This window comes from Platalea leucorodia (assembly GCF_965183815.1).
Source record: "Platalea leucorodia genome assembly, chromosome: 1".
In the NCBI taxonomy this organism is placed as follows: domain Eukaryota; kingdom Metazoa; phylum Chordata; class Aves; order Pelecaniformes; family Threskiornithidae; genus Platalea; species Platalea leucorodia.
In genome coordinates, this window is record NC_138823.1 from 2,838,420 (window position 1) to 2,856,046 (window position 17,627).

The window sequence follows — 17,627 nt, forward strand, 5'->3', positions numbered from 1 at the left end:
ATTCCGTTGTATCTTCTCCCAGCATCTTTACAGATTCAGTGGAAATGCCACTTCTTTTACATTAACAATGGCATTTATCAAAATGCTACTTCTTTTACATTAACAATGGCATTTATCAAAGCACTATAAAAATGTTAATTAGCCCTCACAACAAGCCTGCAAGGTAGGGAAACATTCTCCTCTGCTGCATCACAGATGAGAAACAACAACTTTGTGACAGAACTAGAGCAAAAGCCTAAATCTCCTGATTCCTATTAGGGTTTTAATTAAGATTTAACACACCATCTTGGGTTGAATAACTCCTTTTGGGAGTCTGGGGGATCCCCTTCTTCTTGTCCGAGAAGTAAAAGAAAATTGTCATAGAAAAGGGACAGCACCAACCTCTGATGTTTTCTTTGGTGACACCGTATGCAGTGGAAGCCATGACCAACATTGCTTTGATAACTAACTCTGAAATCAGTGGGACAAGGTTGTCTAAAAAAGAGTGAGGCCCTTTTTGTCTTTGAAGATCTCCATAAGTTGCAAAGGAGTGAGCTACCTAAACACCAAAACCTACTAGAGACCATGTAGGAAAGTCCAATACCTGTCCCTGTTTTCTCGGAAAGGGGACAAAGACCCTCTCCATCTCAGGGATCCACTCCTTCTCAGTTTTATGGTCTAACAGGGATGGAGCACTCGGGGAGAGCCAGGGAAAGGGCCAAGAGAAGCATAGTAAGAAAAATGGGTTGCTGATCAGTCTTGAAGGCTTCTAGATCTTCAAGCTTTGTTTCCAGGTCAGAATATTTTCCATGCCAACTCACCCAATTAGTCCCTTTGCAATGGTCTCCCCCAACATTTCTGCACAGAAAGGAGGAAACTACACCTGCAACTCTATAGTGCTAGTGTCAGTCTGAGAAAAGCAGAGTTCTGGTGTTAGGTGTACTCTGGTATCTGCTTCAATTTTCTTTGCTTCTCCTGCATGAAATGGCTTTTCTGGAGCCTATGGTCCATGGTATGAAGACAAGGTATTCTGAATGTAAGGTACTGGCTACAACAGTAGGGCAGCAGGAATTATTGCTATTATTATTATTATTATTGCTCGTTTTATTGTTATTATTATTTTAAGACACAGCTAGATGAGTAAAGTAAGTGACAAGTCTTAGATAGGCATGAATCAAGGCTTCATTGTGCTAAACCTTGTCGTAGATAAGGTTCAAAGCAGTGATACAATAGTGGTTGCTTCCCTGTTTGCTTCAACTATAACTAGGAGTGGTTAATTGGTAGGAGAAGAGGAACAAAAAAAAAAAAAAAGGAGGATAGTTGAATCATTGTGGAGGCATGGAAAGGGTTTCATAATTTTTTTTAAACACATACTGAAAACTGGTATTTAAGGTTAGAAAGATGTGTTCCCTGTGGGTAATGACTCACCTCTCCAGGGTCTCCTGGAGCATTTGCCAGCTATGGATTTTGGCTAGCATGGTCCATTGGTATGACCCGCAATCTTCTTATTACTGCATTACTGGTGAAAACAGTGTAATTCCTCCCCAAAGAAAATAGGAGGGAATTTCACAAAAGCCTGCCTGGGACTGCAGAGAAGGATGACCCAAAAGAAAGAAAAAGTCATTGGTCACTGACCTGGGCATTGGCGTAGGAAGCAGTCCCTGGTCTCCACCCAGTGTCCCTGGCATTCGGCTCCCCCGTAGGAGGGTCCATTGCACTCTCTCGTCCGCTGCTGGGTACCGTTGGAGCAGGAGGCAGAGCATGAGCTCCAGCTCGACCACTCGTTCCAGTTGCCGTCCACTGAGTGGCCCAAAGAGAGATAACAAAACGGAATGTGAAAATCGCTCCCACTGGGAGGAGGCACGTGCAAGAGTCTCTGGCCTGTGCCTACAAGGGACTGAGGCAGGGGATGACAAACCAGAGTCATGGAGTGTGAGAGAGGGCAACGGCCATCAAGAAAAGGTTCAGGCAACTTCGGCAATGGTAATTTGTTGGGACCCTCTGCAACCTCCGACTGGTATGTTATGGCCCAGCAGGATGCAAGTGCCATAATATTTCAATTTTTATGTCCATACTCTACATAACACCATAAAAGTTGAAATTATTGATATTACACATTCCAACATAAAAGTCAAAACTAATAATATTGCCGATCACAACATAACTTCAAAATAGAGAGCATGGATCATGTGTTCACTGAAAATTTTGAAGGAATCAATACATTACCATGACATTTCCCATTTTGGGCAATCAGCATTTTTTGAGGGAACCCATTTTTCACCAAAGCAATGCACGAGTCTGCAGGAAGGGAACTTTCTCAAGCACCCAAATGCTGTTGTTCATTAAAGTGCTCGCAGAAACTCGAGTCACAGCGTTATTCACAGGAATTCACGCGGCTAGCCAGGAAATGCTCAGAGCAAAGGTGTGCTCCAACAGAAGACCACAAGCAGAGTGCACGTGTGTGGTCAATGTACTTCTCTCATGGCTGAATTAACACTGACAGGCTTGATATGTCGCTACACAGCATTGTCTTTGATAATTAAATAGAGGAGGGAGGGACAAGAGAGGTTATGATAGGGACGGGGTTGGAGAGAAACATGAATACATCTTATTAGCGTGGTACAGTATGAGAAATTCCCATGTGTGGCAGTTACACCTTAATTGGTCCCTGATCAACAGATCCATCACCCAGTCTGCTATTCCTGGAGCACTTTTTTCTCATTAGCAGCAGCCATCATGCTCTGTTTAGCTCTCACTAGCTGCTAGCTCTCGCTCAGAAAAACAATGTGAATCCCTGAAAAGTCTGAATTCTGGCTCAAATCACGTTGCTGTAGATTGCAGCTCATTTTCTTTGGCTTTGTTTGTCAGTCCAAGAAAAATATGTGCAACCTGGTCCCCTGTGTAATCCACAAGAACTTGAACAGCCCTGAATAATCCCCATTGCAGTTGAGTAGCTTTTTGTTTGCAAGCATGGAAAAAAGTGTCAAAAACATCCAAATGAGCAACTATTAACTCAGAGAGGGTCACATAAGCTCAGAGGGTGTGAAAAATCAGGCAGGCATTAAGGTACTTCCAAAAGGTGCTTGTTTTTAGCAATCCAAGCTTGATGTTTTCATTGTGCATAAATTCAAGGCATCATGTCAGTGCCTATCAATCCCAAGGAGGGGAAATGAAGAAGTGGTGACTGATAGGTGATTCCTCTCTGGAAATGATCCAAAGTCCCACAAAGTAGGTTCTACCAGGTATAAATTACCGTGGATTTCTGACTGAAGGAAGTGCTGCCGGTTTCCATGAACTGACGGTGCCTGCCCCTCATTAGTATTCCTCAATATTGGAAAAGTAAGATTGCATTTACTAAAGTAAATGTTGCATTTACCAAAAAAAATTACATTTACCAAGAAAGTTGAATTTCTTAAAGCCCTGCCTGCTGCTGTGGCAGTGGTGATTGGCAGCTTGCCACAAGTGTGAGCATTTGGAGATGGTAAAATATGAAAGCCACATCCATAAATTTCTCATTCAGTGCAGGATAGGGAACAGGTAACTTCCTTTGAGGAGAGATTATTTATTCATAGACTGTAATTTCAAAGATTTTTTTAAAAAATGGAGAAACAGAGATGGCTGTGTTGCACCTCCAGCTGCGTGCGCTGATGTAAAGGTGTCTCTTGGGCAGGATGCTGAGGGCCCTTCATCACAGCTGCAGCAAAGACCGCTCAGTGCCATCGTCACACCTCAGTGTGAGTCTATCAAAAATGTTCATTGGAGTCTGGCTGGTGTAGTCTACACAGAGACTGGCATTGTCTTCTTCCTCTCTCTCCAAAGGACTTGGGGCTCAGCCCATGATATCTACTGCTCCGGAGGAACAAAAGCTCTGTTGTCCCTGCAGCAGAGCATTTTTATCAGTTGTAGTAATAAATCCTCAGAGCAGGGCAGTAATAAGCACTATGACTGTGTGTGTCAAGCGCTGAGCAGTGCCCATTGTTGTGCTTCAATGAGTCCCCCAACGCTGCACTCATTTGGCACGGCAAAGCCACTGATTGCCTTTGTGGCATTAATTAGAGCTGAAGTCTTGCAGTTGGGCTGCTTGTCTTTCCACCACAGTTCCGTTCGCTGCAGTGTATCCACATATTTATTTGTATTTAAATTAATTATGGATCAGTGTTAACTCAGGATATGCTTTATTGCCCAGGCAATGCCAGGTCTGACTTCTTCAATTTGCCTTTTTATGACAGAGCCGATTTGGTGTCTGGGATGTTCTTATTCTGAGTAGAGTCTTCTGGACCACAGCCAGAAATCCAAGGATAGTTACTTGGGGTAAAAACTGGATGGGAAACGCTAGGAGGCTTCTCACAAATGTTTTCACAAAGTTCTTAGCACTCCCACAATCCTTCTCCTCCTCCAGGGACATAATAATATCTCATAATGATTCTCATTAAACTGGAAAAATGTCACTTGACATTACCCTGGGACAGAGGGGAAGTGTTGGGGAGCTCCCTTGTGTTCAGATCATGTTCACCAGGACATGTTGAGTTAAACTAATGGGGACTTTGTGGTAAACCCAGGGCCTGTCTGGTTCAGGGGAAGGAAGCCACAGGAGCGCAAGTGGATTTCCAGTGTTAAAAGCCATTTCATCTTGAGGCTTCTTTCTGGTGTTTCAAAGCAAAACTCAGGGAGAAGCATTTGGAAGTGAAATCTAGGGGCAGGGAAAAGGTACTTAAAAATATTCAAATATGGCATGGAAGGCTCTCAGAAGTCTCTTAGTCCATCTCACCACCCAAAGCAGGATCAGGTACAGAGAAAACTTGCATATATAGTGAATTAATGCACATATATTGCTAGCAAGTAAAGCTATTAATTAATTCCAGCACAAGCCCCGTCAGGCAAAATAACTTTAAACCATTCACTGCAGATAACAGGTGAGAAGCTTAAGATTGTCTTGGAAATAGTAGTGAGAGCTGAGCCAGTCCAGATCCATCCCATATAATATAAGTGTCCTCTGAAAGTTATTACACAGAGCAAATCTGAACCTAAGACAATGCTTAGCTGAATACCCCAGAAAGCACCTCTAGGTTTCTCCTCCAATGTGTCCTTTCCTTATAGAGGATCCTCTCTGGGACAGTGCAGACTGTGTGCTGATTCAGCTGAGGCAGCTACAGACCCACTCGATGAGCCGTGCGCGGGCGTCTTCAGAGACAGGGAGACCTGCTGGAGGGAAGGCTTTGAATCTCTAACTGCCTTACCTGGGCAAAGTGCAATGTTGCAGAACTTTGTTTGTTTCTCTGGGCCCTCGCAGGGGTTCCCACCAAATTGCGGGGGCTTGCATGTGCGGGTCCGATCCCTGTACCCTCTCCCACACGTGGAAGAGCACAAGCTCCATGGAGACCACTCGTCCCAGGTGCCATGCACTGCAATCAAAGCAGAAGAAGTAAGTTTCCTTTCCAAAGGAGGTCTGGAGAAGTGAGCAAGCCCACAGAGCACAGCATCTTCCCACCCAGAATAAGCAGCATGTGAGAAGTGAGTGTGGGAAGGCCAAGAACAAACCAACCCAAAATGTGCAAGAGGAACATCACATAATTTTTTTTATGCTTTGGTATCGACACCAAGTGTCTGTTACTTTCCAGTCTATTTGAAATAAATCACAATGCACTTTTAATTGACCCTAATTTTTCAGATTTTTGAGCCAAGAGAAAAGGGCATTTTTTGAGCAAAAGATGCAATTAGCTAAAGAGGAATAAAAAAACCACCACCTTTTGGGAAGCAGCATCACCATCATTTTGTCACTTTTTACCCTTATTTCCCTTTCTCAACACGTTTTCTCATTGAACCGTCAAAGGCTACAGCATTTTCAAGCTCTCAGAAAAGCTGTAGTTTGGCTACTAGTTACAAAGATATGTCAGTGACACCAGAGGGGCAAAGCCAGGGAGACTTGGAAGAACAAAATGATATAGGCAACATGCTCCAATAGTGCTCAGGCCATCACTGGTAACTCTTGGAATTAGACAGCTAAAGCTTTCTAATCTATATTAATCTAATCTTCTCCAACTAATGTAATGTAATCTAATATGGCCAGGTTATTTATGGAAGGTTAGTCACTGTAATCTCCAGAGGCCAAATGTTACAAGAATGTACTGATCTCTCTTAAGGGACTTCATCCCTTCCAGCTTTACTGGAGAAGCTAATGCAAAATCAATAATGCTTCAGGAAAAAAAAAAAAAAAATACAGGTACTTTTCCAGTCCTGCATGGGTTGCTAACAGTGACTGACCCAGCAGGATCAGAAAAGGATGTTCAAACCTAATGTTTTGCAATCGTCACCAGGCATCTTGCATGATAAGAGATAACTAGAGGAGGAAATGCAGGGAATAGCACTGGAAAACAGCTTGGTGGTTTTGCCATTGTAAGATTGGTTCTGAACAATGATGTTGCTGGTTGGAAGTCATCAGTAACACACCTGGTTTAATAGCATAATTCTTCAAAATAATGTCCAGACTTCCCAGACTGGACTTTTTCATCAAAATTGTGGAACAAGGAGTATGAAAACAGAGACGATGGCTAGCGCAATTCATAAACATACCAGCAGCCTGAGTTTTTCGTGCTGATTTTGCAACGGTATGCCCAGTGTTGGCATCTGAGCAACTGAAAGTGTCATCTAGTGCTTCTTTTTCCCAGTCTGCCCTATGCCTGGAAACACCCCAAAGGGCACATGCCTTTCAGATGTACTGTGTTCATTGCCTTTAGATAGTATTGAATTGTCCATACCATGCAAAACAAGTGCCCTTCTAAAGGTGCTTGGTCTAGCAATGATCTCTGTATGAGGCTTTAGGGTAAAAAGAGAAGGAAGAGGAAACCAAACCCATTTCCCTCCCAGTAGATATCACAGTGGAGATATCACAGGCAGTCAGTCTTCTGTGCGTCTCCCTTCCCCTCCTGCCCATGCGTACATGGATTGCTCAGCCCACCTGGGCACACGGCAGAGTTGTTGCACTGTCTCTGCTCCCGGAGAGGGCCACTGCACTGAGTGCTGTAGGAAGACGACACGCAGAACCTCGTCCTGGTCTGCCAGCCCTCCCCGCAGGTGGTTGAACACACACTCCATGGGGACCACTCCTCCGCTGCGGGGTCGCCTGTTGGGATTGGAGCAGAAGGTGAGAACGTGGTATCCTTGGTCCCTGGATCTCCGGGGCAGTGTTTTTCAAGTTGCACTTCACCAGTTATTGGTGATCTGTGAAGCTGTGCAATGTGTCCCACATGTGGTGTGACAAGAAGGGTGGAAGGGGATTGGTGAGAAAATGTAAGGGCTGACAATGGGCTAAAAGCTTTTTGGGGGTATTGCGTAGAGCTGTAACACACACACAAAAGGGAAGGACACTGTGGAAGCATCAGGGCATTGGGCAGGGCAGGCTCCACCATGGGTAACGAGGTGGTGTAGCCACAGCAGAACCACGTGAGCTGGGATATGTGTCATCTACTCAGAGACAGGACTAATTAAGTAACAGTGATTAGACAGATAGAGTACATGTGTCCATAAACTGAGCAGTTGTAAGGATTCAACTTCCCCCGCCTTCTCATAGCCCCTACCAATGCAGATTGGCAGTGGAGGAGCAGACAAAATAGAAGATGACAGTGCCTGAGAAGGACATTGGCTGAAGTAATCCCACAGAGCTTTCTCTTGGCATCTCCTTCACCTGTGGAGAAGATCTGCTTTGAGAACAAGACTGACTGTTCCCAGGCATCATACAGTCCCTATCAACTGCTTACCTGATGGGGCAGTATTGGAAAGGCAAATTAAAAGCATCCCGTTGAACAAGAGATGGGAGTGGAAAGCGATGAGACATATTCCCTTTGTCATTAACATCCCTGCAGACAGATGCTCATGCCAGGGGTGTTTCAGCCAGGCCACAGCCTCCAGATAAGTCACCAGAAGTGTGACATGGGCAGGGAAAGGACAATTTTCCATTAGTTTCATAGGCATTAGTCTATCCTTGAGAAAATGCCTTTCTACCCCAAATGAAAACAAAAGCTTGCTCTGTTTCATTTAATTAAGCTTTGCATTGTTTGGGTTTCTAGATTTTTAATGGATTACTAATAATTACACATGATAAATCTAGAATGTCACATTCAGTATGTATAGTACACAGGCATATGGCACAAATAAACACCAACACATCTTTGAGGATGCATAATAGAGGGCCATACCCTTCTAGTAACAAGTTCTTCAGAGCATCAGACTGCACCACATCACATCATAACCAGATGCATCTGGCAGACTACAGATGATATAAGAGGGATCACGGCACTGGGTGCAGCAGGTAAGCATGACTTCAGGGGTTGTACAACATGGCACAGCCTGAGCTGCACCCAACACTTGGATGTGTTTTCCTGCACCACCACCCCATTCCCAAAGAAAACTGGATAGTAGATGCTGTATTGGATTGACCAGTTGCAACACTGAGCATGAAAGAGACTCTAGCAGTGGGTTGCTACAGCTTGAGATCTCAGCCAGCTTGTAGGGCAGTGTGGGTTATAAACCAGCTGTGTGAAAGTCAGCATCAGTACAGGACATGTGATAGGGACTGTAAGGGTTGGGGACCACCAAACTGCCCAATACTACCTCAGCTGACCTAAAGCTGTGTATGTCTGACTTCTTCCTCAAGGTGATATGTTTATTTACTAGTGTCTTAAGGGGAGTTTTCTGCGTGCTATGACATTTTATGCAGGATTTCAAGTGTTTATGGCTCTCATCAATCTGCTCATTGGGATTTTTGGTAGTTATCTGTGTTATTCGTTATGTGTCATGCATTTTAGCACATCTACTTTGAATGTCTCCAGTCATTCAGGCAGTTGGTAGTTAAAAGTTTGCTCACTAGTTGGAGGCTGATGAATCAATATGCTCAGGCCTGTTGATGGGGAAAAGTGTAGAGGAAGATCTGTCCTTGATGCAAAGTGGACAGGCTTTCATTCCTTCATTTACTCTCTGGAGTCAGAAAGAGGTGGAGGTAAGGATGAGTCTTTCTCCACCTCATCTACGCTATTGCAATGATTATCATGAGATGTAACTGCTTTTGTTCATTAAGCCAAAGTTGCTCAATACTGTTTCCCCTTGCTTTTGCATTTTGTTTCATTAATCTACCCAGCTGGTTCCAGTTAAATATTATGGACATATGTATGGATAAATGTTGGTCTTTCTCTGGGATGTGTAGGAGGTGGTGTGTGTTTTGAGGCCTTGGGGCTTCAAGAAAACATAAGTCCCGTATCCTGTTTCTCAAGTATTAGATCTGCTGGTATAGAGAGATCTGCATTTCCATGGTAATTTTGCTCCCTTTCCAACAAGGAGCTCAACTGGCTCTGTCAGACAGACAGTCCTGTGATACTCAGAGTTTACCACCAGCAAGTTATCTTTTTATTGCCATCATTTCAACATTTGCCATGCAGAGTGGCACAGATTTCAGGAGATGCTTCTCTGGCCCACAAATCCCAGCCATTCCTGCTACCTAGCCTGCTTGGATGCTGCACCAACAGACGATGCCTTTGCATTGCTCAGAGAACCCCCTCCATTGACTTTGAGCAACCTCCCCAATACTGCACCCAGCCAGCACCAAGTCCCTCAGTGGCAGGGAGCTGGCATTTTTTGGTAGTTAAATGCTGCCAGTCTGTGCCCAAAAGTCTTTCTGAGAGGCCAGAGGTGGATCAGAGGAATCCTGTAGAGATGCAGTGGCCTCCTCCATCAGCAGCTCATGGCTTGGAGTGTGCCATCCCACCACCTTGCCACTCAGGCTTGGCTGTGGTTTTGCAAGCTCCGTGTCCAGACAAGAGTTACTGTGTCACTAGATGACTGAATGGCATCTTTGGACCACATTCCAACTCTTCTGCCTCTTTCCCCTTCTTTAGTGTTTTTGGCTTTTGCCCTTTCACAGTAGAAATATCTGTGATTAGAGGTGAATCTCCTCAGTTATGATCTCTCGCATTGCACCAATCTCTGGCTTTTAAATCCATAATATAGTTTATTGTCCAAGTGCTGGTTACTCTTTTGGGTTTGGTGTCATTTTGAACTAAGCAATTTATCTCAGTCTACTGGGGCACTATGTCCAGTCTAGTCTCAAACCTTGCAGAAATTCAACTGATTTTAGAATTTTTTTTTTTTTTTAGAGTCGTCAAGGTTGGAAAAGACCCTTAAGATCATTGAGTCCAACCGTCAACCTATCACTGCCAAGTCCATCTATACCATGTCTTCGAGCACCACATCTATCCGTTCTTTAAATTCCTCCAGGGATGGAGACTCAACCACTTCCCTGGGCAGCCTGTTCCAATGCTTGACCACCCTCTCGGTGAAGAAGTTTTTCCTAATATCTAACCTAAACCTCCCCTGGCGCAGCTTGAGGCCGTTTCCTCTTGTCCTATCACTCGTTACTAGGGAGAAGAGACCGAACCCCACCTCGCTACAGCCTCCTTTCAGGTAGTTGTAGAGAGCCATAAGGTCTCCCCTCAGCCTCCTCTTCTCCAAACTAAACAACCACAGTTCCCTCAGCCGCCCCTCATAAGACTTGTGCTCCAGACCCTTCACCAGCTTCGTTGCCCTTCTCTGGCCACGCTCCAGCACCTCGATGTCCTTCTTGTAGTGAGGGGCCCAAAACCGAACACAGTACTCGAGGTGCGGCCTCACCAGTGCCCAGTACAGGGGCACGATCACCTCCCGGGTCCTGCTGGCCACACTGTTCTTCATACAGGCCAGGATGCCATTGGCCCTCTTGGCCACCTGGGCACACTGCTGGCTCATGTTCAGGCGGCTGTCAGCCAACACCCCAACTGATTTTCAAACCATGCAAAACCCAGTTCTGAGACACTCTCAGGCATCAGGACAAGCTCTCTCATTCTCCATCCAAGAGAAGCAGAATATTGCTCATTGCCAAAACTATGGATGAGAAGAATTTCTGCAGCCTTGTGGGTCAGACCACAGCAAATACACATTACTGGATGCAATATCTTCCGATTACTTATCCCAGAAGTGGATCCTGGCTCTATTTTTTTGTATAAGGGTAAGAAGTCTACCATGCTCATTGTGTTTGAAAGCCCCCTAGTACAGCTCAGTCCTGTCTTATAATTAGACTTGCCAGAGATGCACTGCACGAAATTGGTCTTCACCCCCCAGAGGACAAGGGGCCATGCACTGCCCACCATCATGACTGCTGCCTGTAGACAGATGTCTCTGCAGGATTGACCTTTGATTAGTCCTGTGATTCTCCAGGCTAGCTTGGGGATTAACAGGAGTGCCCCACAGGAGTTTTCAGGGCCGAGGACCCCACTTCAGATGGGAAGCTGGCCCTTTGCAGGGCTTGCTGCTCCCACCAACCCCCCTGCAGCACCTCTCCTGCAGCTGGAGAGTGCCCAGAAGGTGCTGCAGAAGGAAGACGCACTGGACATCGCTCTACGGGGATGTAACACTGCAATCCAGGATCCTTTCCAGCTCCTGGACAGCCCTGAGAGTAACTGAGCTGGCCTTACAGATTGCTCAGCTGGCTACGGGGTCCCCATCAGTGCCTGCAGCTTCTCCATAACACTTCTTTCCTTGGCACTAATGGAGCGGCACATTGCTGTCATCCCTCCGCCAGGATCCCTTTTTTTTTGGCGTCGTCTGTTGATCTGACATCTCACCACATGTAAGCCTTCATTCACATCCTGCTGCTGGCAAAGACCTCCTGGAAGCAGTCTGTGGGCTGAGCTAGGAGGGCCCGTGCCAGGGACCTGCTGGGCTGGATCTCACTCTTGTGCTATTGCTGGGAGAGACACGTGGGCAGCCAGCAGCACCATAGCTGAGAGCACAACCGTGCCAGAGCCTGTGGGCCAACAGGACCTGGACACCAGGGCTGCAGAAGGATGGCAGGAGAAAATACTAGTCTTCAACTGGGGTGGGCCATCCCCTCATCCCTAGTCCTTATGACTGGCATCAGGTATTTTTTGTATTTCATATTTTTCCAGGTCTTGAGTGGATGTGAAACGGCTTATCCCCTACAAACTGTGTTAATTGCTAGGGAAGATGTGGGCTTTGCTTTGGCATCCCCAGCTGCAGACTCCCTCTAAATCCCTTCTTGGGCTGTACCTCCTGCCTGGTCTTTCCATCTCCTCTATCCTGATTTCTTTGAACAACTTGGCTGCAGTTGCTGCTCCTGCAACAGTGGCAGGAATGTGTCCAGCTTGCGCAACTGGGACAATGCACATTGGGACAATGCACATGTCCCAGCCCATGCTGCACTCAGGGATACCGCAGCCCAAGTCAATCACACTACAGCAGTGGCTATGACGGCAGGGAGTTAACAGAGATGTCACTGAGCCCAGATGCGGTATCCAGCTGCACAGCAGGAAGAAATGCCAAGTTATAAACCTGATGGCTGAGCTACAGGCTGGAACAAAGCCCTAGGGAAGCACCTGGGACCAGGCAGAGCAGGAACAACAGGGGACATCACAGGACCTGCCTTGGACTGCCTCCTCTTTGCCTCCATTTGGACATGTGTGACTGAGAGATTGCACTCAGCTTCACCAAGTTATAGTGGTGCAAATGCTCTCACTCTCCTGCAGCCTTTTGCCAGCCGCCAGTGATCCTGCAGGCAGCAGAGCTGCTCCCCCTGGAGGGAGCGGATTCAGTGCAGGGTAGCAAAGAAATTCAGAGTCTTCTACCTTGTGTTAAAAGCCACAGCCCCAGCTGTTGCCTGATCACCCCCAGAGCCTCCACACCACTCAGCTTCCTGATGCGGTTCACTGCTGCACACTGGCAAAGTCCTGCTGGGTTGGATGGAGCACAGCTACTTTACACCAGAATATGACCTGCTCTCCCTTATAATCTATTTCACAGCTCTAGCTCTTCAAATCACCTGTCTGAAGCCTTTCTAGAGCACAAACTGTTTTCAAGGTCACTGAGCAATGATTTTAACCTGTTGTCAGGGTCAGCACGCCTTGCTTTGCCCAAGACCCATGATGTGTTGAGCTCCTGCCACAAAAGGCAGCTGTGAAGGGAGAGCTCAAAACCTCTTCAGATTGGACCTGGCATAGATCTAGGTCCAATTCATTCCCATCTTCCCAGACCACACTCTCTGATATTATTACATATCATTCCCCTCCTATTTTAGGAGGGTGGAAGGTCCTGCTGCAAAACCTACCAGATACAAGTTGTTGCACACCACTAAAGACCCAGTGACAGAGGAAGGCAGTCCTGCTCCTTCCCCATCATGACCTGCACACCTCCTGCAATGGTCAATGAAAAGGCATGACATGGACATCAGCAAAGAGGCTGTGTCGCAGTAAAGTCAGCTTTGGCTTAATGAACCGTGGCTGTTTAGACAGTTCAGACAAAGCAGTGACTTAGAAGTAGTCAGGGTGATGAGAAGCAGTCTGTGAGATGCACAGTCTTGTTAGGGCTTTGTGTTTAATTCTTTTTGCCTTCTCTGACTAATGGCAACAACACAAAACCCTGTAGGGCAATGGGATGGGAACAAACTGGGTGATGACCATTTGCTCAGTGTGTGACTTGTTGGATAAGCCCACACTAACCTGGGGGGAAAAGAGTGGGTTAGCTGGGTCATTGAAACAGCAAAGCGAGCCAATGCAGTCAGCCCAGCCCAGCCGGGAAGTGCAGTGACCAGGCAGCGTGGCAGCTCCAGAGGCTGTTGTGGAAGGTCAGAGCTTACCTATTTGAGGTGCAGGGTACCCGTAGTGCTGCAGTTCATCAGTGTCCTCTCGCTTTCTGTTATCTGTGGACCTCAGCGATTGGCTTCTGGAATTATAGCGTCCATTGGCTATGGCAAGGTAATGGGTCGTGTAAATACACCTTGGTTCACTCTGCAAGATCTTTCACTACAAAGGTTACACGCATAAACAACAGCAACCTGCAACATTCGATTGACATGACCCCCTGCTTTCCAACCCCAGCATCCCTGGTTACCAGCAGTCCTTGAGGCTTTAGCACCGAGCCAGCCTGCAAGACTTGGACTGGCTCGCAGTTCAGCCCCTTGTTTCTCAGTGAGACTTGGGACCATGCAGAATATGATCCCTTATGTCTGGTCTTTAATCAATTGCAATGATTTTCTAGAGTGTTTGTACTATTTACTGTATTTGTGGAGTATTTAGCCTTTTCAGATGTGCTGACAATGGATCGCACCATCCCTAGCAGTGTTTTGAGATCTATGGTGATGACTGGCAGTATTTTTTGGTGGAAAACTCTGCTTTGCAACCAACATATACTTAGCAATGCTCTGTAGAGTAACCAGAAAATGCTGAGTGGAGCAGGCAGGTGAGGGCAGGTGAAAATGAAAGAGATAGCTCGAAAGGATGCCTCCTTCATAGAATCTACCCTACCATCAGCAACAAGGAAAGATGAAGGTCTGGTATCAACAAAGTCACTTATGTACCAACAGAGCTATGGCTGGGCACCTTTCCAACTCAGGTGAAAGCGCAAAGCTCCTAACCTTAGTGTCCTAACTGAAAATCTCCCACTGAAGACCATGGTGTTGAGATCCGAAGGTAAATAATGCATCCACTGTAAAGACGTTTAACTCCTGACTGACAGCTAGTACCCCTGTTCCTTCCAAACCCATGCTTCTGCAATGGGATTGCATTTTCATGCCACTAAATTGGCTAAAGGAGAAACTAAAATTTCCATTCTCCATGGTATTGGGCATGTTGCAACCCTGACACATGCCCTCCCTAGTAAACAGAGAAACAACCAAGCATAGCGACCAAATCCCGCCCACCAGTACTGCCTGCTGTAAATCAGGAGAGCTCAGCTGACTCCACCAGAGTCATGCAGAACAGCAGAGAGCAGAGCTGAGCCCAAGTAATCTGTGATCTGGCAACCAATTTGTTTCCAAACAGCAAGTACCAGACAGAGGATCTTTTTCCCCAAGGAGGTAAAACAGTCAGACATCTTTTCAAGAAGTGCAAACTGCCAAGAGATGAAATGGTGACAAATTTGATCCCGGAACCCTGAGAAAATTAATAAAGGTTAATGAAGCTTCAGTGTGGTGGCAGCAGTCTTTATTGCCATCCAAAAAGGGAAAGCAGAGGAGGGAGAGGAATGATTCAGAGAGTCCCTGCCAGGAGCCAGACTTTATATTCAGCAGTTTGGTTCATGGAAGAGGCCCATCTAGTTTGTGAAATTATATTATTTCCCATTACTGTTGCCCGAAAGCAGAACTTAAGGAACGTAGGAACTGGTCACGCCAACTCCTCCAAACCTTCCCAGCACCAACTGGTTGCAGGCTGCTGGCTGGAGGGTATGGGATGGGGCAGTGACCAGGCTGCCATCCTCAAAGGAAAGGCACTGATAGCCAGACATCAGGACTACAAACATCCTGATATTTGCATACACCTTGTTTTTGTCTGGCTCTTTACTGGAATAGAAAGGGCCCAAATCCTATGTTTTTAATATCTGCAAAGTCATGAGACTTTCCTATGTGAAATTCAATTTTAAAAAAATGCCAACCTCTAACTAGCTTTCCAATATCCAGTGTCTTGAGTTTGCTTAGGAGAAAAGTTAAGTTAGTCCCATATTTGGGACACATCACAAACCCTGCTCTAATCCCACCACCCATGGCTGGCTATACCTATGCACTTTCGTCTGCTCTGATTTAAGTCCTACTCATGAAAACATACAAACCACAGGAACACACAAAATCTCCATCTACAGTAAATCCAATAGGCTTCCAAGAGACTTGTTAAGGCTGGGAGGAGCAACAGGGGCTGGGCAACAAGGGGTAGATGTGGAGCTTGGATGGCTTTGTCAGCTGCCCAGAGCAAGGAAGGTGACAAGGAAAACCTGGGAGTGAATATCCCAGAAGCAGCCAGTGAGCATGGATAGATGGATGGACAGAGAGACAGAGGAGGCAGGGCAGAAGGAATTAAAGATAAAAGAGCAAAATAAAAGTTTTAAATGCAACCCTGGCACCCTGGACCTCCTCTCACAGTTATTTGGGCCCCATGTTACTGACATCTCCTAATGACTGATCCTAATCTCAAAGGAGCCTCATTGCTCATCCTAATTAAAGGCAATCAGGTCTAGTGGCTGAATGTGTGACCCTTCCAGCTTGTCCCAAGCCTCCCCCAGCAAAGACTGCCTCCAGACCCATGCTGCAGTCGCTCCGCTGCAGCAGGCAGGCTGCCTCCCCTTTGGTAAAGGTGATGCACAGAAGCAGGTCTGTCTCCATTTAACAGAGAGCATGGCTTAGATTTAACCTGAACAGTTGCCTTGAATATACGCAAAAATCAACCGTGGTTCTGAACAAAGCAGGGAGAAGCCAGGTCCCCTATGCAGAAAGCAAAGTTGGTGCAAGTGATGCTTTGCTGTGGGTTTTATGCAGCCGAACTTTATGGGGTGGAGGCCACAGTTTTTCAGATTTCAGCAGCCTGCTTCACACAGCAGGGTCAGTGGAGAGGAGTAATGCCAGGATGAAAGGAAGACCTAGACCTGATTTACATCCCAGCTGTATAAATGCTGTGAGGAGGGCACATTGTTGAAAAACCCATCACCCTGGAGAACTTAGCATGAGGGCTAGAGGAATAACGCCCTGGGAGGGAACACAGAGCTGTTTCAATTGTAAGTGAAGGCAAGCACCTGAGATTTTGGAAGAACATAGCTCAAATGTGGATGGGGAGGATGATCTTGCAATGCTGGCAGTAGTGATAAGAGGAAGTAGGTGACCAACACTTCTAATTTAAAAACCCCATTGAAATGGGGTAAATGTATCTCAGTGCAGTAAAACTGAAGGAGAAGGTGTTAGCTATGGAGTTTCTGGGGCATCTAGCAGCTGCTAAAGGAGTAAAACTGAGAAGGGCAGAATCACTAACAACCCCTAAAAATCAAGATCTCAGCAGATGTAGAAGAGGGTCATTTTGGAGGCCACTGGATATATGGCAATTGCACCAGTTAAGGAAATGGCCCAAAGCATTTTGGTTTGAATGTCTGAGATTTGTGAAAATGTCACTGGGTGAGATGCATGACTTCCAGATATGAAATGTCCGAACTACCATTAAAAGAGGGGGGACTGGGTGAAGTCTTTGCAAGCAGCAGCAGCAGGTACCTACAGGACAAGGCACTCTTACAGCTTGCAATGAATTCTAGCCTGGCCTGCGGGGAATGAAGATGCTCTCACACATACACAGGATATTTCAGCTTGGCGATTGTACCAAAAAGGCTATTTTTAATGAAAATCAGGGGCGGCAGAGAATGAGACTGAGGCTCAGTCTTTTAAATGTCATGTGGAACATGTGTTTCTTCACACCACTAACAGTTACACAGATGAAGGGCTAGATCCTGAACCTACTTGATGCTAGAAATCCAGCATGGATTGATGGGACTGCACTGGTGTTACACTTCTGCACCTGAGGGCAGGATGCGGCCACCCCTTTCCCAGCCTAGGGTAATCGTATCTGCCCAATCTGCATATTCATAAATGTCAGAGATGGTTTTGCATTGCCTCTGCCAGATGGGATGGCAGGATTTCAGCTGGCTCCTCTGCCGATTTTCATTCCCCAGGAATAAATGCAGGCTGCCTACATCTCTGATTGTTCTTGCATTTCTCCAGCACTGCCAAATTCCAGCGCCAGGGTCAGGCCCATGACATCCCTCCTCTAGTCTGGATGTTGTCCTGCCATGTTGCCCATCCAGCC

The 17,627-nt window shown here is 46.2% G+C and overlaps 1 protein-coding gene across 1 annotated transcript in view; it reads right to left on the reverse strand.

Annotated features, from left to right (window-relative positions):
• ADGRB1 (adhesion G protein-coupled receptor B1) overlaps positions 1-17,627 on the reverse strand; it is a gene marked incomplete at both ends in the record, with an annotated part of 199,586 nt that overhangs the window by 134,315 nt on the left and 47,644 nt on the right. Inside the window, 4 exons of the mRNA XM_082307543.1 lie at positions 1,615-1,779; positions 5,217-5,381; positions 6,935-7,099; positions 13,652-13,759. Of these exons, the coding sequence (XP_082163669.1) occupies positions 1,615-1,779; positions 5,217-5,381; positions 6,935-7,099; positions 13,652-13,759 (603 nt within the window). The remainder of the gene's footprint in view (positions 1-1,614; positions 1,780-5,216; positions 5,382-6,934; positions 7,100-13,651; positions 13,760-17,627) is intronic.